The 23,339-nt window shown below is 42.7% G+C and overlaps 1 protein-coding gene across 1 annotated transcript; it reads left to right on the top strand.

The window, feature by feature from the left end:
- Positions 1 to 792: 792 nt before the first annotated feature.
- On the top strand, positions 793 to 22,776 carry LOC126539175 (neprilysin-1-like). Its single transcript, XM_050185923.2, has 21 exons — positions 793 to 853; positions 1,965 to 2,049; positions 2,140 to 2,187; positions 3,026 to 3,187; positions 4,386 to 4,472; positions 7,004 to 7,203; positions 8,087 to 8,275; positions 9,748 to 9,834; positions 10,470 to 10,600; positions 12,642 to 12,864; positions 15,051 to 15,149; positions 16,906 to 16,983; positions 17,405 to 17,517; positions 17,853 to 17,914; positions 18,059 to 18,110; positions 18,893 to 18,960; positions 19,462 to 19,592; positions 19,649 to 19,714; positions 20,440 to 20,535; positions 20,645 to 20,718; positions 22,581 to 22,776. The coding sequence occupies exons 2-21, from the start codon at positions 1,971 to 1,973 to the stop codon at positions 22,684 to 22,686; spliced, it is 2,151 nt and encodes a 716-aa protein (XP_050041880.1). The 5' UTR covers positions 793 to 853; positions 1,965 to 1,970; the 3' UTR covers positions 22,687 to 22,776.
- Positions 22,777 to 23,339: the final 563 nt, after the last annotated feature.

Raw genomic sequence — 23,339 nt, 5'->3', positions numbered from 1 at the left:
TTCTATATCTATAATGTGTATGTGTAAATTTCCAGCGGTAGCGTTCGCCGGCATGGGCGATTCGCATTTTCGCATCGCGGTAGTCACCCTGCCGTCACGGCCATAATACGTGCTATGAAGTTTTCACTGAAGTCACAAGCGACATGGTGCCAGTTTCGGCCGTGCTTCGTGCCATGATCATGTCGTGACAACGAGAAATTAACGCACCTATTGCGTGCTACATCAAACTGAAAAGGTAACGAAAAATACACACCGCGTCTGATTGTGACTCCAGGCGGGCAAAGATGGCTCTCCGCACAATATGGCTGTTTTGCACTAAACTATAATTTGGGACAGGCCTCATACAAGTGTGTGACGGGCACTGTGCCCCGGGAATCGGTTCCCGATCGTTTGTATTAAGCAGTTAAAGATGTCCCGTGTTTAGGGCCGTTTCACTTTTTGCACATGTACTATCAGAAACACTCGCCATGGTTTGCTCCTCCAGAAAGACGTATCTAGCTATGATGTCCCTAAAGCGTTAGAAGGCAAAGCTTGTTTGTTGTTGTTTGTCCGACTGTGCGGAGGAAGAACTCCTCGCCTGGTGCAGTGTCCGATAACGTTCCCACCTGACTTAACAGTAGTGCTAGCTTCTTCATCATGTTATCGCGTTTCGCGCCGTGGAAGCGAAAATACTTCTTGAGAGGCACGTTTCTGGTACATATAGACACGCTTCTCAAGTTTCAACGCCAGAAAAAAAGAAAGGTGACGACTAAAGAAAAACACGCAGCACGGCGCCCTTGTGAGCACGCCGTCGTCATTGGGCGCTGTTAGGAGGGGACAGACACGCTGGCCTGGTCACAAGTCCCAAGAGCAGGTATTTCTGCATATTTTTCCTACGCATGCACGTTTTGATTGTTTTTAAACTTGTTTTTTCGAGTAATCACTAGCTTCGGCTTAACGAAGTGTGCGTCAGGTGTCAATTTTTTGTTGTTATATGCACCCATAATCCAAGAACACTAGAAAGGAAGGCAAGAGGGTATTATTTCATCATTAAAACAATTGGCGCATGAACAGGGTAAATGAGAGACAAAAGAACTGTAAAAATTAAATTATGGGGTTTTACGTGCCAAAACCACTTTCTCATTATGGAGCACGCCGTATTGGAGGACTCCGGAAATTTCGTCCACCTGGGGCTCTTTAACATGCGCCTAAATCTAAGTACAGGGGTGTTTTCGCATTTCGCCCCCATCGAAATGAGTCCGCCATGGCCGGGATTCAATCCTCCGACCTCATACTCAACAGCCCAACACCATAGCCGCTAAGAACAAAATAACACGGGTGATGTGTCTATTTCATTGGTATTGTTACTGCACTGCATTTCTGTCAATGTCGCTCAACTAACTAGCTCAAATTAGTACGCTTGTACAAGGCGTTTTGTGCCTTTGCTCCATCAACGGGGTGAGATCAAATTGGTGTGACTGCCATTAGGGGCATTTCTTTATATTCTCGAATGATGAACATTATAAAGACCGTGAGAAGGATAGAATGAAAAGCATTATTGTTTGGTTTATAGAGTTCTTCATCCCCCAGCGATACAGTAGACAGTGTGCGGTTGAGAGCTCTGCATTAATTTCAAGCTTCTAGGCTTCCTTAATGCGCAAAGAGAGGGTGTTAAACAAGTATTTTTGAATTGTGCTTTCGCATTTCGGACCGCGCTGAACGGGAATCGTACTCGCAACCTCATGCTTACAGTAGAAGACCATAGTCGCTTACGAACCGTGGTGGCTACATGAGTGATTTCTTCGTGATGCGACCTCGATAAGAACAAGATGGCAGCGGTTTGTTAGCTTTATTTTCTCCCTCATTAGATAATCAACGGGATGCTTTTCTGGCGGCATAATTCGAAGCAGACGTGTACCGCTTTGTTGCTTGTGCCTTGAGAACAGCCTCAAAGAGAACTAACTATATAGGCCCCTTACTCGCAGATTACGATGGGGAACCGGCGACTCATTCTACTGTTTGTGGTATGCGCTACGAATGCAATTGACAACAATTTGTTCCCGAGGAGCCGTGAGTATCGGTTTTCACTTTCATGCATGCATTGAGCGCCAATCTTTCAGCGATAAGCCGTTTGCGTTTACTTTGAAAAAATTGTTTCAGGTATGACGTCTGCCTCGGTGTGTGACAGCCCCGTGTGCAAAGCCAGAGGTGCGTACGTCTATGATTTGCCACCCTGTGTCGTAGCAAGTTATCGCTGCGGAAGCCGTGCAAGTGCTGCCACATGTTAATTCTTGCTTAACATCCCAAGAACTACTGATGATATGGCAGATATACGAACAGAAAGGATATCTATAATGATGTTATTCGTAGATTGCCTAATAAAAATAAGTGCTAAGATCCTGTTCGAACACGACTACGTACTTGCTTATTAATTTTCATGCTATACCCTAGGGCAACTCAGAAGACACGGAAACGCAATCTTTTTCTTAGTGCAGAATATAGGCAGCGATAGTTTGCAAGATGTGGTAATGCGTTGGCATCTCACACTGATATCCGTTTTCTTGTTACTATTCAAGTTTCTGGTTAATAAAGCTATCATCCGGAAGCGACAATGGCGTTGGGCCACTAAAGTTTATAATATATGTTTTTTAGTAGGACTTCATATTTGAAAGCATCGCGTACAATATCAACTGGTCAATATCTTGGTCTCAACTTACACGTCAGGACCAATATTACACGTTGGGACCAATATCTTGATCCCAACGTACACTATGGTCTTAATTTAGCACATTGTCCATTGTTTCAGCAAAAGGTACGCAAATGGGCTCGTTATCACTAGCTTTTGTTTCGTTGCTACTGCGCCAAATGTCTCGGCGTCTTCGTTGTTTGAGAAGCACCCTTGAGATTTGAGCTCTTTATTTTTCGTTGAAGGAGTGGCGCGGGCGAGAGGCAGTACTGCTCGCCCACGCCACTCCTAGTACTGCAGGTGTCTGCTGTGATAAAGGGGCCACAAACAATTCCCCAAAAACATTTTGGTCTCTTGCAGCTGAACTGATTTTGGCATCTATAAACAGTAGCAGTGACCCTTGCGATGATTTTTACGCCTACGTTTGCAATGGCTGGAAAGATGCACACCCCATTCCTGAAGACTCACCATTCGCAAATTCTTTCGTGGAGATAACGTTGAATGTGAAGCAGGACTTAAGAGGTAGGTACTACGTATATGTACATATGTATACCTTCTGTGTGGTTCAATTGTTTGCTTCAATTTAGACTGAGGTGCCAAGGACTTCCGCTAAAAAATTCAGTAGCCATCCTCATCATCACTACCACCACTCCAGTTAGGTCCACTGCACTATTAGCACTTGCTCTCAAGATCTCGAATTTCTCCTGTTCTTCGACATCATACAGCCACCAATTCGGCAACGTAATAGACTAAATGGGAACGAACGGGAGGATATTTTCCTCATTAGTGTTCGGTATTCATAGCACCAAATGTTTACTTCCAGTAATCCTAAAACACCCGCCTCAGTTGCTCAGTGGCTATGGTGTTCGGCTGCTGAGCACGAGGTCGCGAGATCGAATCCCGGCCACGGCGGCCGCATTTCGATGGGGGCGAAAAGACCCCTGTACTTAGATTTAGGTGCACGTTAAAGAACCCCAGGTGGTCAAAATTTTCAGAGTCCTCCACTACGGCGTCCCTCATAATCATGAAGTGAGTTTGGCACGTAAAACGCCATAATTAATTTTTTTTAATCCTAGAACACATCTCGAAGGTAAAATAGGTGCACACATTATATAGACCAAACTTTCATCCACACAAGACAATTGAGCGCTTATCTTGCGTCTACTTCCCCATGTTTCGGGTGATATTATTAATTTTGCAGGTATAGAATGAAGTGGGTGTTTGAAGGACATAAATAGCACGAGACCACCGGAGAAGCTTCCGTGAAATGGACAAAAGTAGGCTTGGTAGCGTGGTGAGATGAACGTACGCATAATACAAGAGCAGGATCACAGCGAAACGAGAATCCTATTCATAGGCTCCTATTCTTCGAAGCGAGAATATTCTTTGTTGCTTTCGACACCTCCTAGGAGATTTTAACACCCATGGCCTTCCAGAAATTGACCTGCGTTGATTAGACCAATAAGGGCGTCGTCTTAAATATCACTAATTGTCAGAACAGAGAGTGAAGTGTCACCAATTTTGTGTTGCAGAATCTTTTAGGAGACATTCGGTAAGGCCGATGATGAGAGCTATAAATGTGCGCAGTTGATCCTCAGCTAATAGCATGCGTTCTGGGTATCATAAGCGCAGTTCGACTGCCAGGTAAAAACTGTCGCTTAGGCTTCAAGCCATTAGCAATCTCCAATTTGCCTTGTCTCTGTTTTGAACCCGTGGACAGAAATTTTGGAAAATATCCCTGTTGTGCCTGAAGCCAGGACCGCCAGGGAAAAAGCAGCGGTTGCATATCAAGCATGCATGAAAAGCGGTAAGTGAATGGTAAGCTAAAACCAATTTTTAAATCGAAGCTTTATCTGCATACCCTCCAGAACCCTCCTGACCGTGAATGCTGGGTGCTGCTGCTGTCTTGCTCAATAGCTATCAATTAAAATGTTCGAAATACGTGCCCGATGGTGGAACCTAACCTTGGCACTTCAGCAAAGCATCCCGATGATCTAACCATTAGGCCACAATCGGACGTACACTTCTGTTGTGCCGACGCCAGCTAGTTCTTTGGGATGGTTTCCACATGCGTCCCATTGCCTAGAGCGGCTGTGTGATAGTATATGCATGCGTGCCGGTTCCCTTTACGTCAGAGATGCAGAAATGAAATGGGCGAATTTACAGCGTTTGACTAGGCACTTCACGAAACGTTCGCATCACATTAATTTCAAATTTCAAAATGTGCGTTGTGTCTGCAGATTTTCTTTCTGTGATGTCGTCATGCCTCGTCGTGCAAAAGGTAAAAAAAAAAGCGGCAGAGCACATCACACGATGACGGTAGGCGTCAATGCGATTAGCATTCAAACGATCCAGCGACAAACCGTTCATCAAAGGTACCTTATTGAGACCACTGTTGGGGTCATCCTGAGATTATCACTGTTTTAGCTATATGTGGCATACGGTGCCTCCGAGATCAGCCTACATTTCTATGACCCTCGTTCTCCAGGGTCGACCACGACCATGACCATGACGGCACGAAGACAACTGTGTGACGACGATGGAATGACGGAGGAGGCGTGACGTCGATGGAATGGCGACGATGGCATGATGGCAAAAGAATGGCTATTGTTAAATGTTGAAGATAGTACAAAGATGTCAGCGCGAACGGTGGAAACACAATGGGATCATGATGAGTGCATTACAACTCTGACAACAATGGCGTGATGTCGAAGGCGTGATCGCCATGGTATGACGACAATTTCATGATGAACCTGGAATGACGGCAACGGAACGACCACAACGGCATTACCACGCCGGCATCATAGCCGGCGTATGACGACAAGTGTATGGCGACGGTGTAATGAAGACGATGGCATGACAATGATGCATAAAAGCGAATGAATGGCGACAGCATAATTCATGTGTAATGACAAAAATGGAATGGTGACGAGGGAACGACAAAGGCGGTAGGATGACGACGGCAGGGCGATAATTGGATGACATTTCTGAAATGATCGCAAGAGTACGACGACGGCACGGCGACAGTGGATGACGGTGAGGGTATGACAACAAGCGTATGACGACAGCATGGCGACGACTCTGTGGTGATGATGCCACGAAGACGACGGTATGACGAGAATTGAATGACAAAGTTGGAAAACCAACGTTGGAACGACCATGATGGCATCACGACAGCAGCATGAAAATCAATACATGGCGAGTATAGGACTGTAGGACTGTATAGTACTGTATGACAACGAAAGTATGATGGCTGATGTATGAGGACAATGGCCTCACAACGGTGCTATCATCGCGATTGAGTGAGCAAAGTATTATTATTATAGAATGTCGAAGAGGTTATGACGTTGTTGGAAAGACAAATGCGATATATCGACAACGGCATGAAGACGACTGGATGATAGTTCAGCACAATGCGTTGGCGGGCTAGTTGGTGCGAATCCTTAATTACTTTGTTTAGCGCGAAAGAAAAAAAATGATATCATTTCAGAGTAGCGCCTTGTATTTTCGTCTTTCTTGTGTCCGTTGTTTCACGCTAAACAATTTATGGACAAATGGATGGCATTGCTTAATTGATGATGATGGTACGAAAGCAGCGTGACCACGATGACATCACGCCAATGAGACGAACACGATCACATGACGACGTTGACGTGACAACGACGGCATGACTAAAGTCGAATGATGAAGCTGGACTGACGACGATGGAAGACGACGATGGCACCACCGACAAGCATCTTGGGTCGCTGGGTAGGCGTAAGAAGATTAGATAGATAGATAGATAGATAGATAGATAGATAGATAGATAGATAGATAGATAGATAGATAGATAGATAGATAGATAGATAGATAGATAGATAGATAGATAGATAGATAGATAGATAGATAGATAGATAGATAGATAGAAAGTGCATGAAGTAGGCAGAGAATACTAACCGCAATATTACGCTCACTGCCATTTCGCCGATGTAATAAAACTCGTCGAAAAAGTATATGACTGCGCGGAAAGCAGCAAAGTACATTATTTGATGAAGAATACGGCGATTGCATAAAAACAGCAGCCACCCATGCACATTTAGTAAAAGTACAATTGATAGTCATTCACCATTAATAATACACATTGCAAAGTGTTGACATAGAATATGCTTGCAAGTGTGCCCCTGACATCTACTGCCCACTTGCATTGTTTTCCGCAGTCTTACTTCAATCATGATTTCAGACTATTCCTGTTGTGTGAAGGCTATGGGCACACCAGCTGTTTAGACTCGTTTCTTTGATTCTATCGCCTCATGTATTTAGTTCGTTATTCGCGAGATGCTCCTTCTTGTATGTTCGTAGGAAACGACGAAATAGAAAGCCTTAGTGTCGTTCGGCGACTGCTGGAGTCGAATGGACTTGGACGATGGCCAATTCTGGACGGCGAATATATCGACGATCTTGGAAAGCTTGAAGACGTGATAAAGACGACTGGGCTACCACCTTTTTTTACAGTTGATGTCGCCAAGGACATGGACGACCTGACACGCCACATTCTTCAGGTGCACGCTCCTACTTTTCATGAATATTCCTGTTTCTCATTACTGCTCCTGCACCTTGCGAATTTCTGCCGATATTGTCATCATTAGTATTTTATTTTTTGAAGTTGTCGCTTAATTCGCCCTCCCTCTCCAACGAGTTAGCCATCGAGTTATCTCTATTCATATAGAGAGCCTTTAGAAAGTTAGGTGTTATGCAGGTTACTACAGCACACTACGGCATATGTTCCATAAACTCAGAAACTTGCTTTCATAAGATTTCGTACTTGTTTCCCTAATTGCTTTACGTTTCATTCAAGTAGGGGCCATTATTTATTTTATTTTATTATTTGTTTATGAATACTGAGATCTCACACAGGATATATCAAAGTGTACATAGCAAATTGCCACACAAAGTGCCAAACAAAATGCGAAAAAGAAACAATGCAGGCAATAAACCTAATTATTAAGATATTTTGGTAGAAGAATTAGTACGTGACAAAACCATTAGTAATACTTGCAGGCAAGAGGAAAGAAGATGTAATGTCTCTCGAGCGACGATAACCTGGGATACGATGTCATCAAAAAGAAACATCCATTTGATGATATCAAGCCTGCATTTTATAAAGATATTTGGCCTGATTCCGCCAGGTCGTACCTCTCATCATAGGTGCTTGTGCGAGTCGTGTTCTCTGTATATCGTCGGCTTTTCCCGCCATTAAAAGAGCGTATTGAATCCCTAAACATTTAAGCATGTGCTCAGGAAGACCGCAAGATCCGTGAAGCTGCCGCTTTCAAGCTTTTATCAATCGACCGATGAAACCAACAGTTGATGGACTCGCATGTCAGTTCGGACAATCTGACTAATTTACGCAATTTTGTACTCACCTTACTTGTTTTGCCACAGCTGGGCCAGAAAAGAGAAAATAGCCTCGAGTCCCTCACACTTGGTTCAATGAACCTAGCGAGTACCTGGGCCGATGCGTTCTTCGGCGTGACGAAAACTGCGGCGAGACTGCTGAGACCAAATGCCACCGACGAGCAGCTGGACACGTACGCCAACAAGACACTGTCATTCATGGCAGAACTGCGCGCGGTACGAAATATTCAAAAGTTCTTTTCGCACATTTTATCAAAAAATAAATTGAGTAAGCTATATTGAGGAAGAAGCCGCAGTGGTGTAGGTACGTGAAACGCCTTGTGCTGCTGCTTAGTGTGTATGGGAACTATGGTATAAAAATATCCTTAAGTAACACAGAAGACACATTTATTCACCCCTTACAAGACTGATGTGCCTAATTGTTATACAACTGGTAGGGGTCCTAAAGTCTAATCTAGCGATCATACTTCATAGCTATTCTTATTGGACCGGCCATAATCAAAGGTGTTGGGGTGATTTGGCATTCCTATTTCTTACTGCCCAAGTCTCTTCGCGCCATTTCTGGGCCCGACGCGACGAATGCGGAGGATACATAGCCGAGCAATTGTCAAAATGCTTTTTTTTTTTCAAATTGCACACTTGCAAGCCATGTTTTTCCTATAAGCACAAGTTTTTGACGTATTGTACAAACCATAGCAGAGTTCTCTCGACTACTTGACTACCTCCCTCTCTGAACGCTCAGCGAGACGGTAAATTTAGTTTCGATAACAGCGCCATCTGTATTCGCGATTCATGCATGATGGAGCAATGGCTTCTTTCCTCTACACAGCCATACCCAAGTAAGGCGCATTGGTAGCACAGCTGCAAAGAGGTGGGCAATATTATTGTTACGTGCTTTCGTTACACACAGAACGTTACACGCGGTTTTAGCAGCGACTCCCGCCTTAAAAATCCTTTGACGGCTTTTTTAATCAGATGTTTTTATTTAGTAAATGTTATATTGGCACGCATTATAAACGAAATAGAAATATACAAAGAGACATTTATTTCAAGTATCCACAAAATTTACAATATTAAAATGATATGGTATCCGTATGCTCACTACTCGCTTGAGCGCTGATGTCTTGGACAATTATTTAGGTAATGGTAACATCCGAGTAACATCGCCAATGAAACTTTAAGCTTTCACAAATCAAACAAATTATTACGACCATATTGTCAACCAAAGGTGGCAGACGTGCAGGCGGCGAGCTATAGCCGTGAACACACAACAGACAATATCAACAATCGAACGATTAAATTGAACGTTACCACCGATAAAGCGTCCTGGCAGCTCGAAGGACTCAAGCACACTTTCCTACGAATGTTCGAATAATTATGGTGGCCGCTTCGGATGCAGCACATAAAAATTTGCGGGGCTAGGTCATCTGAGACTATATAGAGTTTCGTACTGGGGCCTTGGGTACATTGGAACATCGTAAACAAGAAGTTTTATTTAGAAAGAATGGCTATCTGGGCACATCATGGGGCGAGCGAAAATGGGACGAGATATAGAGAAAAGAACCACAGTTAACATCTCTCGCCTAAATTTCACAAAAATTTTGATGACTATATGATTATGTGATGCGCTTGTGTTACTTTAGCCAGCTGAAGGCAAGTACAAGTTACTTATGTTACACTTATTATAGGTGGAGCAGCAGCCCGAAGAGATGCGCCAAGCAAGGAAAAATTATCGAAAGGACACCATAGAAGAATTTCAGAGAGAAATTTTCGGTGTGAGTGCAATTTACTTTCTGTTGAGCTGCAGTTTTGCTCTCAGCCGGACACTGAACGCGATTCCTCATGCAGCAGAAAATAAATAAAAACAAATGGAATACAGCTTCTATGTTTGAAATCGGCACACCGATATGCTTTTGAGTACAGCGATATAACTAGCATATCTTTTGAGGAACGAAATAATATTACTGCCGGAAAACGGTTGGCGGAACAACGAAATAAAGCACAATTCTTACGTTTGTAACAGAAGAAATGCATATAAGAACTGCAAATGAAAGAGAGCTCCAATCGTGCCATATTTGGCTCAAATAATTGGAGATTGCGAATTGATTATGTATTGCACGCGCTAAAGGAATGCCCACGTCAAATTAATTTAAGTACACGCGATTACTTGATTTGTTTTCCCAGTACCCCTGAAAAATAAAAGTAAGCTCGGACAGTTATTTGTACAAACGAAACAAAAGCTTATAATCCTGAAGAACAATGCAGTAGTTCAACCGTTAAGCCTTGGTAAAATAAAATCAGCATGATAAAAATATCGTGGGAAGTTGTTTTATTACCTAAATATGCGACATAATATTTCTGTTGATTCACCCTGAACAGCCTCTAGAACAATATCTCAACATTCTTGCAGCTTGATCTGCTCGATGTCATCGGGAATGAATTCGCCAAAGTAAATATCACAATTCCCAAGGAAGAAAAGATTGTCGTTAACGCCATTCAACACGTTAACGCCACCGTGCAAGTTTACCTCCAAGCAGACCTGTGAGTAGTTGCTTTCAAATCCGTAGAGACACGGGCAGAGAGAAGCGTAGCTATTCAAATGTAGTCTGAGCTTTTTCAAGTGTTGTCACTCTTAAATCTACATGCGGGCTCAGGTAGTTGAACATATTATGCTTCAGTGCTACTCCTTGCATAATAGCGTTACTTCTGTTGGGATGTCCAGACACTAGTAAATTTACTTATTTTACTGCAGGAAAAGTTTTAAGGTATGCCTTACAGAGTAATGGACACTGTAAGGGTTCTTGCTGTTCGGAAAATTAGTGGATGGCGTTTAAAAGGGCAACAGTTGTCTCTCTTTTGGAAAGACGCTGGTCATAACATAGATAACGTCTGGAATTGTGGGATCTAAACAAAATGCCACGTTACATTAGCTATATGAACCATCACGGATGTTATCAAATGAGGAGACTCAATGTCTACTTGACTGCGATTCTCAGAGTGTAATGCACGATCAACAACAACAACAACAATAGAGTGGAGAAACGACACCTTAAAGGAAGAAGACGTCTTTTCAATCCAGCTTTTAACTCAGAATCATGCAACAGATATTTCAAAAATAAGAAGTGAGAAGAGTGCAAAATAATAAGCTGCTAGACTGAGTAGAGAATGTTAAAATATACCTTCCATGAGAACTTAACAATCATGGTTTAGGGACATTTTCATTAAGGTCATGCCTTCAGAAAGCATTTGCTTACGTGAATAATACTGTCCAATGGCGTTGCGCGATCGTTTAGAAGGCTGCATTTTTGAAAACCAAGATCCCCTGCAACTTATAAGAACAGCACTTGAGGAGGAAGCGTCAGCTCATGCTATCTGTCTTTTTTTTTTTTTAAATAAAGTGAGGCACAGGAATTATAAAGCAAGATAAATAGGTATTTAAATGTTTTCGTTCTGCAGTTCAATTAAACGGGCAATCGGGAAATAAAAACAAAGACAAGAAGAAAGCAAAGTGTCTTCCTTCTGAATTTACGCACCAAGCCATCAATCTAGTTGAATGTGTTACGTGCACACGTGTTACGCACATCAATTCGAATCACGCATCAGTTTTATAAAGAGAGGCAGTGCTACAAACGAATGTCAATATTTTGGCGCTGCTATGGTGGGTTATCTTTCGGTGATGAATGAAAGTCTAATAACACAGAGAAGTGATTTATAGAAATACGGAGATGCTAGACAGAGGTAGTTCTGGTTGGCTGCTAAAAACCGTAGAACATAGATAAAAGGGGAAAGAGGGCGTAAGCCGACGTGAAACGCAGGGAGACGAGCACGAGCAAAACATACCGCGTACGCATTGCAGTAATAGCAGGTGACCTTCTTAAAGCCTATCATGTAGGCCCGTAGGCCTGATAAACATTAAAAGCGCAAGTGTAGCGGTCGGTGCGGAGTTCCTTTAGAAGCACTAACCTACAACATATTGTTCGAATTGTGGACGACTGTTCACTTTATCTGGCTATGCAGAGTTTCAGTATAGAGTATGCGAAACGGCTGCACAGGCTATAAAACAGGGGTGAGAAAATGCGCATGTACACATATTTAAAAGCGTCGCATTTAATAGATGTACACAGGTATGCATTTATATTTAGCAATGTGGGTTTTGCGTGACTAGCCTAACAATGCGGTGGGTCAGGAAAGCCAGCCATGGTTGTCAATTAGCCCTTGATACTTTCATTTCACCCCAACAGCCAACAATTGTTATCAATGAGATCAGCAGTCTGCTGTGAGGTAGGTCGGCCTAAAACAAGATCCCACTGTATTGATTTCAACCTACCAGGCGCCGCCACAACTTTCAGCGTTGTTCATGCTGCCTTAGTTATTTGTTGACGACATGAAACGCTCTATTAATGGCCTCATCGATAACATCTGCTTAACAGGACCGTAGCCGTACTGCGTTCGTCCTCGTAAAAGAGTCAAATGGCATGCTAAGGCTTTCTAATGCACCGCAGTAACGCCTTGTGCATTTCAAGTAACTCGAAATTGAAGTGCGACAGCTAATCTTCTGGTCTCGTTTTCTCTTCGTTATCAGTGACACGGTGTACAACTACGTTGGTTTCACGAAGGTCACCGAACTTCTTCAGCTTGCGTCCAAAGAGTTTGCAGCACTGGTTGCACGCATGCTCCAGATGGCCATGGGTGTCCATGAAACGCCCCGCTGGAAGCAATGCGTCGGCCACGTGGAGCGAATTATGACGGACACAGTCGGACGACTGTACACGGAGCACCGATTGACAAAAGAAGCGAAAAACGAGGTAACTCCACCTACTTGCTTTACTCAAGGCAACTAATTTTCTACAGGGGTACTAACACGACGCATTATTTGCAGATAATACGAGATTTATTTTAAACGACGACAAACTCAAGTGAGCCGAGAGTGATGAGTTAGGATCGAACAACAACAACAACAACAACGACAACAACAACAACAAAAAGCAGCAGCTATGCCCAAAACGCGAAGCTTCGAAAGTGACAGCGAAGTATTAGACAACTACACCGAGCTTCGTAGTTTGATCAGCTGTATAATTGCTGCATACATTTGCTTACGAATGAATTGAGGAGCATGGTGTTAAGTTGGCACAGCGAAACATGGACAGATTTTTTTAGATGACCGTACACATTCACTGTCACAACGCTGGCGTGATGAAGAGTACAGGCCTCGGGAAACGAACCTCTAGGGCTGGCTCTCACTTCCATGCGTGTCAGACACTTGAGGTTACGCGACCTCCTACATTAGGCGCGTGGCAAGACAGCGCTCAGTAGGCGGCTAGCCCTACCGGCTCGGCCAACGTTTGCACCTGCCGCAGGTCACCTCCAAGATACAGTAGGTGGTAGCGCGCATGCGTTAAGCCATGCAGACGTTTATGCGCAGCCACGGCCAGGGTAGAAAGGGAGGTGCGAGCTCACTTGCACACGCTTCCCTTGCGCGTTTGATCAGGCGACCTGAAATACTGTGCACAGGCAAGAACGACATGCATAAAACCACCATCGTTCTCAGCTTACTCTCGCACGCTTTCTACTAGCCCCTCAGCAAAACGAGGTGCGAGGCATGCTCATATCGCATTTGGACTTTACGCAGAACTTCTAAGAGCCAGGGACGCCGATGGTGACGACGGTGTGTCCATGTAGTTAGTATGCCAATAAAAATTTAAAAATTAACGACCATCAACAGGAGCCAGGGATGACGAAGATTTTGGCAGTGTCTGTGACCCGCTAATTAATTCTTCACCGATAAAAAGGCTGGCATCTATATGACCTAAAGAAGGGGAAATAATGAAGGACAATTGAGCTTCGCCTTTAAGAGAAGAACGCGATTGCATTCGAAGATCCCTGACTACTTCTCAAACTTCCCGGGAACTGGAGCTTACGTAACCTTAATGTTGACTGGGAAACGCTGTCGGCGAACACTATGCATGAAGGCGAGCTTCCTGGTAGAAACGCGGCCTCTTATGTGGGCCGATCCCGGAGATTGTGCAGAGCAGTACCAAAAAATCCCATAGTTTTCAGGTTTCTGTTATTGTTTCGCACTCTTAATATTTGAGTATGTGAAAATATAACATAAAAGGCATGCGCCGCCTTTGTCTTGTTCCATGATATTTGTTTAAGGCCTGTCATCAAAATTACCAGGGAAACCTTTGTCAAGAATATAAGAAAAGGCATGAGCAACTTTAATACCAGAATGGTATGGAAATATAACCCGCCTATACCAGACGTCATATAGCACTTAAGCATACCATTTACCAACGAACACCACTAAACACTATCTAAAATCATGACACACATGAAGGACACGTGTCCGTAAACGTCCTCTCGGATACGCTTATCGTTGTGCTGGTATTCTGCATTTGCTGTGAGTTACAGTACGTTACATAAATGATGTTCTTCTAGCTAAATCATATACTCGCTCGTTCAAGTTGAAGTTTAGAAAAATGTTACCACTTTTCAGTGAGTGTAGTTTGTTTCCCGCGTTGCCTAGCTGTTTCGTCCAGAATAAGTTCGACGTGCGGGAATAAACGTGATATGCGTCAAGAATAAGTTCGACGTCTCCAGTTACGCCACTCATCAGGAGTCTGTTCCGCCGCGGTGGAATGAGCGCATTCTCTGTCAAAGCTACGGTGAATACCGTGTGTTTGCCGTAGTCGTAAGAGAAGGCGCTACTGATCATTGGCAGCTGAACCGCGAATTGTCGAGCAGTCGCCGCAGACGATTCGCACGTCGAACATACTCTGGATGTAAATGAAAAGTAATGCTTCGAAACATTGTAATAAACAAAACTAGCTGCAAAGTACCAATCTGTGAAGTTTCAGCACGAATCAGCGAGTGGATAAGCTGGAAATCTGTTGTACAGCTGGCTCTCCTACTTGTGGAACATGCAGTCCTTAAAAGAAATTAGTTGGTTTTGATATCTACTTCATTTACCTGCTGTCTCGTTGCTTTTTAGGGGCAGAGGCTGGTGCGAGAGATTGGGTTGTCTTATTATGATCACCTGCAACACATTGACTGGATGGATGGCCAAACGCGACGAAAAGCGAGAGAAAAGGTAGGTTTAGATTTTTAAGCTTCCTGTGTCCCTTCATCCGCTTAAGAAGTACTCGCGTCTAGAATTTCTTCTGAGATCGCTACCTTCTTCGAAAGCTTTGGATATTTTCGGAAAAAGGGTCCAATTTCATTGGATAACGGTTGCGAGTCCAAACGGGTACGAAGCAAAATGTTAGAAATGGATGCGTGCATAGAAGACACCTGGATGCTCCCGTATTTTACACAAGCAAGCATACGTCAATAAGAATTACGTACGGACGGTTTCTTACTGAAAATCCGGCTCAGTTCGTAACATAGAGCACTGTACCATAGCCGTACAGGACTATGTGCAATGGCTGCTGTGTTGTTTGGGGACGTAAATATTCCTTCCACTGTGGTATAACGCAAGCTTTGGTTCCTGCTACCGTAGCTGGTGTGCGCGCCAATACCTTCATGTTTGAGGGAAGAAGACAGCTAAGTACACTGCATCCTAAGTGTTGTATCAATAATATGGGCGCAGGAAAGGTGCTTTATTTGTGCACTTTGTAACGTCACCCTTAGGGGATAAGTTTGGAGCGATGATGGGTACAAATGACAGCGAAGTAACCCAAGAAACCTTACAAAAAATGTTACAAAGTGTTACAAAGTAAACATCGCTATATATCTGACAGACGACACGCAAACTGCATGAAACAAACTTTATTAGCGATGGCTATGAAATTCACGTGTTAAATATTTCAGTACTGACCTGAAGGTCAGAATATATAGTGTATAGCTTCCGTATACTGTTTCTTTGGGCGAAGGTGTGGTTTGAGCTCACTGTCCTTCACGATCGTTTTTTTTTGGCGTGGCCTTAAGGGTAAGGGTATTAACTTTGGTACAAACAAGCACCATTATGGGTGTAAATATGCAAAGAGTAAATTTAAGGCATCTCAGCGGGCAAGAAGTCAGACATTTTGCAAACCCACATAAACATTTGCATTATAATGACTGCTCCATGCCAGTGGGAAGAGATTTAGGATCACGGTAAGTAACTGCTAACCGTGTAAATTTTTCTGAAATATTGTACAACGGCGCTCTTCATTACCGATATGTCACCGTAGAGCCCCTTCAGTAGTCATTTGCATGGAATACTCGAAAAGTGCGTATTTCGAAACGTATATTATGTTATATATAGCGCCAATCGCGTAATAACCCCTCTTCGACTAAGGTCATGCGAGCAGTTAAAGTTTAGCACTCCCTTGATAGACCCCCTATTTCATATTTGTTGCTGTTGCTGTTGATGTTGCTGTTCCTCAGAAAAGTACTCCCTCTTATTCATTGAAATACTCAAAAAGTCATGCGAGTGCCCAAGGAACATATCTTATTCTGTCCTCTGCTGTCCTAGGCCACCTAAGCCCATCGACGTGTTGAACCAGTCAAAACACAGAAACGATAAAACAATCCATGTAACAGTAATTTATGTACATTTAACAGGTGATAATTTTTTGCAACCAGCAAGCGAAGTAATTGGACACTTGGCTGTTAAGTTTCAGTGATGCTTTAATTGAAATAAGGTACAGCTTAGGGCTTCTCTAGAATGATGGCGCTGTGCCCGAGGCCCCTGCAAGTGATGCTCCCGAAAGTAATTGACCCAGAATGCAGCCACTATGCTCTGACCATACTGCGCACGTGTATTTATTTCAGGCTGTCCCTTCGTAAGGTGGCTTTGTAAATGCGGAAAAGCTAGCCGAACGAGTACACTTTATCTGCCCCTTTTCATGTTGGCTCTATCGCAGCTGTGGAAAATGACCTCTAGGGTTGCTTATCCTGAGACGTTCCTCAACGATGAGTATATCAACAGCAAGTACTACGAGGTGAGTGCCATCATGAAACAACTTGTCCTCTACACACACAAAAAAGTGCAATGATATGGTAATCAGCGTTTCTTAGTTGGACCGCTTGTTTCGTGTAGAATGTTCGCTGTGAAAAAAAGACCCCTCAAGAATCAGTTTAAAAAATGTTCTCCCCCATTCCGAAAGGAACTTCTTGCATTCGACTATTTTCTTAGCGATGACAAAATTCTACGTTGCAACTAAATTCTCCGTAATCTCTGTTAATTTCAGTGACAATGTAATACACTTTGTTTGTGGATCTAGCTTTGTAACTTTCATTTTGTGAGGTGATGGTTGCATTAGATTATTTTCCTAGCCTTGTATGTGTGTTTCATAGAGAAGCACGCAACATTCTTAATTCATTAATTTTGTTTAAGAAGCTCTCTCACACATTCTCTTTCAGGTTGGCATAATAAGCAAAGACGAAGACTTTCTAGAGATCTCAAATAAATTTCAGCAAGCAGGTTATGCAAGAATGCTGCGGCGACTTCGGCAGTCTATTCCCAACAGAGATGAGTGTGTTCTATTTGATGATTCTTGTATGGTAGCAGTCTACTTGCGATATGATGTCACCAGTAGTTCTGTACCGTGCTTTGGTACAATAATGCATCATGGGATACGAATGGATGTGTTGGGCAGTGGTATCCCGTAACTGCAGTTAGTTTGATGTGCTGTCTTAATCGTGTCTTCTGTAATCATTTTGATCATTCGATGCCGCAACTTCAGGGTAAGCAACATTTATAGAACACCACGTGAATGAGCACGCTTAAGGTGTCTTGAGTTTGTGGCCACTGCACTGACAAGGATTTACCAAATTAATGTCATCTCATGTTTTTTGCGCCGTTTTCTAGATGGAGCGTTGGTGCTGCAGAAGATGCAAATGCGTACTACTCTCCTGAGACAAATGAAATAAGTAAGTTCGATTTCAGCCATCTTTCTTGAAACATGGTGCCTTGTCGTTGCGGATATGCGAATGCTGAACATGCTTGGCGTGCAGTTTGATTAAGGTCTGTTGCGTACAGAAAAGGGTTGGTACTAATGACCTGCACTTATACAGTCATACCTGGAGGTATACTTCGTGAACCTTTCTTCCAAGAAGGCCTTCCAGAGTAAGTGATTCATGATTATTCCTAATGATGGTGCCGCCTGAAAAAAAAAGAACTTTTTATTTATAGTGAGATGCAGCAGTTAACCTTTTGGATGGTTACGTTAAAACACTATTACGTTCATATGCGCCGAAAGGTTCTTTCACAGCACATATGTTTTGCCACCACAACATATGCTCGTTTCATTTCCCCATATACATAAAGAATTCTGCACAATGAGGGTTAGATTGTCCATGCAAGGCATCACTGAATTGAAAGACTGATTCCAAGTGAACTACCATTCTTCAACTAGACTGAAAACCCTGAAGCAGGACTGTGTTGTGTTAACCACGTTAGTTCAGAGAGAAAAAGGATTAGGGTGTTGCTTTGTAAAAAATGACAACTCACCTTGCAGCTTATGAGCGCAGTTAGCCATGGAAAATGCAGCATTTCATAACTCTAGGATAAAGGTAGGTTATTGTGCACTTGTTTTTGATTACCTATATTGTCTATATTAGCTTGATGTTCGGCACTGCCAAAGCAAATAATATTGCTTTCGGGAGTATAAGGGGATGTAAATGCTAGCTAAATGCTAAGGTTTTACATATGAGGCTCGCACAGAGGACCTACTTTGAAATAATCTATTACATTGAAAAGCTCACTTGGAATGTCCTTATGCCTTTTTAATGTTCGCACAAATAATGTCCTGCATCGAGAATGTTTCCAGACACCTCGAACCTGCAGCAAAACACCTGCTTTCTTAAAAAGTCAAATGACCTTTTGCATGTTATCATTAACTCACGCAGATATGTGAACCTTGGGGCAATCGGGTCGATCATTGGCCACGAAATAACGCACGGGTATGATGACCAAGGTGAGAAATTCTCTTCCCATAGAGCTGCATTCTTTCAAAAGAAGTTGACCGGTTTGACAACAAGCCGTTCTCGCTGTAGCGTTTTTGAAATGTAAAACGGTGCAGTTATTACTGTTCTTAAGCATTAACTAGTTTTAACAAAAGCTGACGTGGTACAGCAAGATATTTTTCAAAAACTTGCCACATGCACACAGTGCGAGGTTCGCATTGCTCGTCAGCGGTTTCAACAAATATAACCACGATAGATACATCAATAACTTTTAGTGAGACTCAAGAAATTTGCTGTAGAAACGTGTTTTCACTTATCGAGGAGTGGTGTTCAGAGAGACTGATCCATTGTAAAACAGGAAACGCTGTGACATGCGGATGTTCTGGTGGGCCATTAGACAATGCAAGGTTCTCTTTGTTGTTCTAGTTGACGATCGCACCGTCCGTCACGGCACCTTTGTGAAATTAAAATGTAGGTGGCGGAATTTTTCTAAACAATATTTTTGATCAAAGGTTCTCAGTACGATGGCGAAGGACGAATCGTCGACTGGTGGAGCAACAAAACGGAACAGAAATTCAACGAAAAGAAAGAATGTTTCATCAAGCAATACGGAAGCATGGTCAATCCGGTCACCAACGAGACGGTATGCGCAATTCGCACGGGTAATTTTTTTTTTTACCTAAATGTGGAAATTTTCAGGTCCACGGAGAGAACACTGTGGGGGAAAATATCGCGGACAATGGAGGAGTACGTGTCGCCTTTGCGGTAGGTATAATAATGCGGCATGTTCCTTTCCACATGTATTTGTGATATCTAGTAAAATGGCTTTGTACAGTTTTACTCCTGATTAAGGATTATATAGAATAAGAAATGATTTGTAGGCTTATCTGGACTCAGCACGTATGCCTCTACCTGCAGCTCCTCCTTTAAAAAAATCAAGAAACGAAACTTTCTTGAGCATAGTGCATAGTTCCTTACCGAAACGGCATTTCTTGCCATGTCATCGAAAATTCATACGCTGCACTTATGACTTGCGGTATTCTAGCGTTGTGCTAAAGATTGGCGTTCCGTTCCGAATGCCGAAAAACGAAGCCGTTTGATCCGAGGGTCTCATTACATGTTTCTAAAACAATGAGCAGAATTGTTTGAATTAGACCGCAAAATGCGTGCCTAAGGTTTTTTTATGGTGCTCATAACGATGCAACTAAGTATATAAACAGTTACCGGTGTATGTGATAGCCGAAATCTTTTCATGGTTGACAAGAAATTTAACTGAACAAATCATACCACTTCAATTTACCGAACTTTTTGACACACCAGTAGGTACTGAACTTGTTGAAATATCCTTGAAGAGTACGACAAGCTAGTGAAGTTGTCGCACCAGGCAGTGCCGAATGAAAAATGGCATCACATTGCAGCGGAGATGAAACTACAGAGAACTCGCACCCGCTGTGTTGTAAGCACTTCTTTTTGTTTTGTTTTTCTATCAGACTTACCAGCGTATGTCGGAGTCTACTGGTGAGCAAATTATACCGGGCCTTGAGAACTTTTCTCCAGAACAGATCTTCTTCATATCCTATGCACTGGTGCGTGAACAGCATTACGAATGCCCATTTCAAGGCGCCCTTATCGTTATTATTTCGCTCATTTCCTGTTGAACTCCTATACACAACTTTCTTTCTTCTCAATTACTAGGTCTGGTGTTCATCCGAGCGCACCGAAGCAAGTTCAATAATAATGACAGATGTTCACAGTCCAAGCAACTACAGGTATGTTTGGTTCTTCAAAATGCGACACAGCTCATTCTGCACGAAAAGTTTACTTTGCTAAAGTAATAGCCGGACTTCTTTTATGGATTAGTGCACAAGACAGAATAAGCAGCCATAGGGCAACTGCAACAGAAAATACATTGCATCGGTTGAAATGTACAGGACATACATACGGTAGACAAGTAAAAAAATATTTCTATGAACTTACAGAATTCAGCGCTGTGCAACCTATTTGAAGAGGTTGCGAAGGCGATACACCCCCTGTAGGGAAATCTGTTCCGTCTCTATGGGTGACAAGGACTAGTAAGATAAAAACCACATAACGGCCTTATAAGAAAAGACAACGAAGATTGGAAATCCACTAGCCCGCTTACTGTTACTATTCCTGATTACTATTACTGTCCTGATTACTATTCCTATCCATCCGTGCTTTTGGACCCCGCGTTTCTGACACTGCGACAACGTCACTCGAGGGTTAAAGCATGCGAAACCTTGTCGTATAGTGGTGAAAGTGTCATGAATGTATAGAGAAAGTGTCTCAAGGACCATGCCATTTTACAAAAGATGACTAGCGTTCTGTGATAGATTCAGAGAAACATTTTCTTTGAGCTAGAGAGGAAGAGAAACGGTTAAAGTTGTGGCTACAAAATTTAACAGTGCCATGCAACCAACCTTGATGACGCAAGACGGCAGTTATCGCAATCATGTCATGAGCCAACTTATGCGCCCTGAAACAAGGGACAGGCGAGATACTTTAAATCCGTGCAGGTTATTAGTGCTATTTATTCCTTCTTAAAATCTAGTCGTTCGAATTTGCGCCAAGCGCTGCACAATGTGAGTGCATTGTTAATTGTAAATTTCATATTAAACTTGTACAAACAGTTAATGAATTCTACGGAGCGTGCAATACAGCATGGTTCCTATTTATTTTTATCGGAAGCGGTGCTCTGCACAGTGAAGTGAACAATTTGTTTTGACAACAAAATTCTTGCTTAAGGTTCCCTCGGCACCATTTTCGAGATAGCATTTGCTCAAATAATGATGCTTGCCGTCCGTTGCTAAGATTGATACTTTGTTTGAAACCGCTTCTTCACGTTTTCTGTGAAATAATAATTTGTTCAATTTGCATAATTTCAGTCACAACGCTCGCAGTTGGGTACATCACCTACAAACATATGATGAGATATTTTTTAATGAGCGCCAGTCGAACACATCGAACTTCTTGATGCATAAAAGAAAAAAATCTTTAGAGTGGTATATTAAATAATATCTGAAGGGGATAAACTATGAGATGCCCGATGGTACAAATGAAGCATGCTATTCCGTGCCAGTAGTGCTGTTTGTGCCGTCAGATTATCCTTTAATGTGGTTTATTTAGGTGGGCAGGAAGAAAACAGCCAACCTATGCAATGTAATCTGCAAAGAGAGTCTGCAAAACATGTTATAGATAAATGTGCGAGACTTTCTGGTGTTTACCCTACTAGTACTCTCGGGAGTTTCAACGATTAACGTCAAGCTCGTGTAGTCAAGGCCAATAAAAGTAGAGATTTAAAAAATAACATTTCCAGTTCACTAAACGTCTTTGTAATAGCGAAGTGCAACCAATATACCCGTTAACGACACAGAAATGAGTGGTGAGAACCAATCTTTAGTTGAACTTTGTAAGTGGTTTATTGAAGCAGCTATGAAAGTTTTTAGCAAGGTTAACAGTGTCTTAACTGATATTACGGTTGCTACGTATACATTCCCGTTGCGCAACCCAAAATATTCAAAACTAGTGATGAGAGATCTTCACTCGTAACTAAGCATGCAAACGACGTCGAAGTTAAAAATTTTCATTCACATTTTTCATTTCGTTTCAGAGTGAACATTCCGCTGCGGAACTTTGAGGAATTTTCATCGGCGTTTGACTGTGGACAAGGAACATCAATGCATTCACCGCCCCAAGAAAAGTGTGTTTTGTGGTAGCGCGGCAACTTCAACTGCCGTCATGTTGCAAATGAATGTTCTGGCACTGTAGTGAAAGAATTACGCCTCGTTATACAACCTTCTATTTAACATTTAGTTTCTTTCCCTTATTACTTCTGATGGACTGATTTGCCATTAAGCGTAGGAATGATGCCCACGTGGTACGCAGCTGAAGCATTTAAATGTCTGATAGGTTGATAGCGTAGCCTTAATAGTGCTTGCTTGACACATTGCGCCGCTGACCCAATGTATGGATACGATAAATTGCATGTCCTTAAGATAAGCAGGCATTGGCTTACTTTTACCTGAAACGGTTCAAACAGCCCCCACCACACCATATATACAGTATACAAAGATCACAAACGGGTGCAGGTAATTGTAACAATGAACATCAAATATCTGGAGCCGGACTTGGCAGCCTGGTCACAGGAAGATGGAGGCTTCAAGGGATCATTCGCGGCCGGACCGGCTTTATGTTGGCAAGCGTCAGCCTGTAACCAACTTTTTGACAAAATGACTTGTATTTGTCGACCCAATCATGGCGTCCATCAAGGTAAGTGCTGCAGAAAAGTACTTTGGCCATGCTCGAGACAAGCCATATTGTCGAAAAGTTAGATACAGGCTGAGAGTTCTCTTGAATTGATGAAGAAATG

This window comes from Dermacentor andersoni, chromosome 11 (assembly GCF_023375885.2).
Source record: "Dermacentor andersoni chromosome 11, qqDerAnde1_hic_scaffold, whole genome shotgun sequence".
NCBI classification, from domain to species: Eukaryota; Metazoa; Arthropoda; class Arachnida; order Ixodida; family Ixodidae; genus Dermacentor; species Dermacentor andersoni.
This window is presented reverse-complemented; position numbering and strand designations above follow the sequence as displayed.

Excerpts from the sequence above, each read along its gene's own strand:
- LOC126539175 (XM_050185923.2), top strand. The coding sequence starts at position 1,971 with ATGGGGAACCGGCGACTCATTCTACTGTTTGTGGTATGCGCTACGAAT. Across the intron at positions 2,188-3,025 it reads CCCCGTGTGCAAAGCCAGAG|CTGAACTGATTTTGGCATCT; the intron begins GTGCGTACGTCT and ends GGTCTCTTGCAG. Across the intron at positions 18,961-19,461 it reads GCACGGGTATGATGACCAAG|GTTCTCAGTACGATGGCGAA; the intron begins GTGAGAAATTCT and ends TTTTGATCAAAG.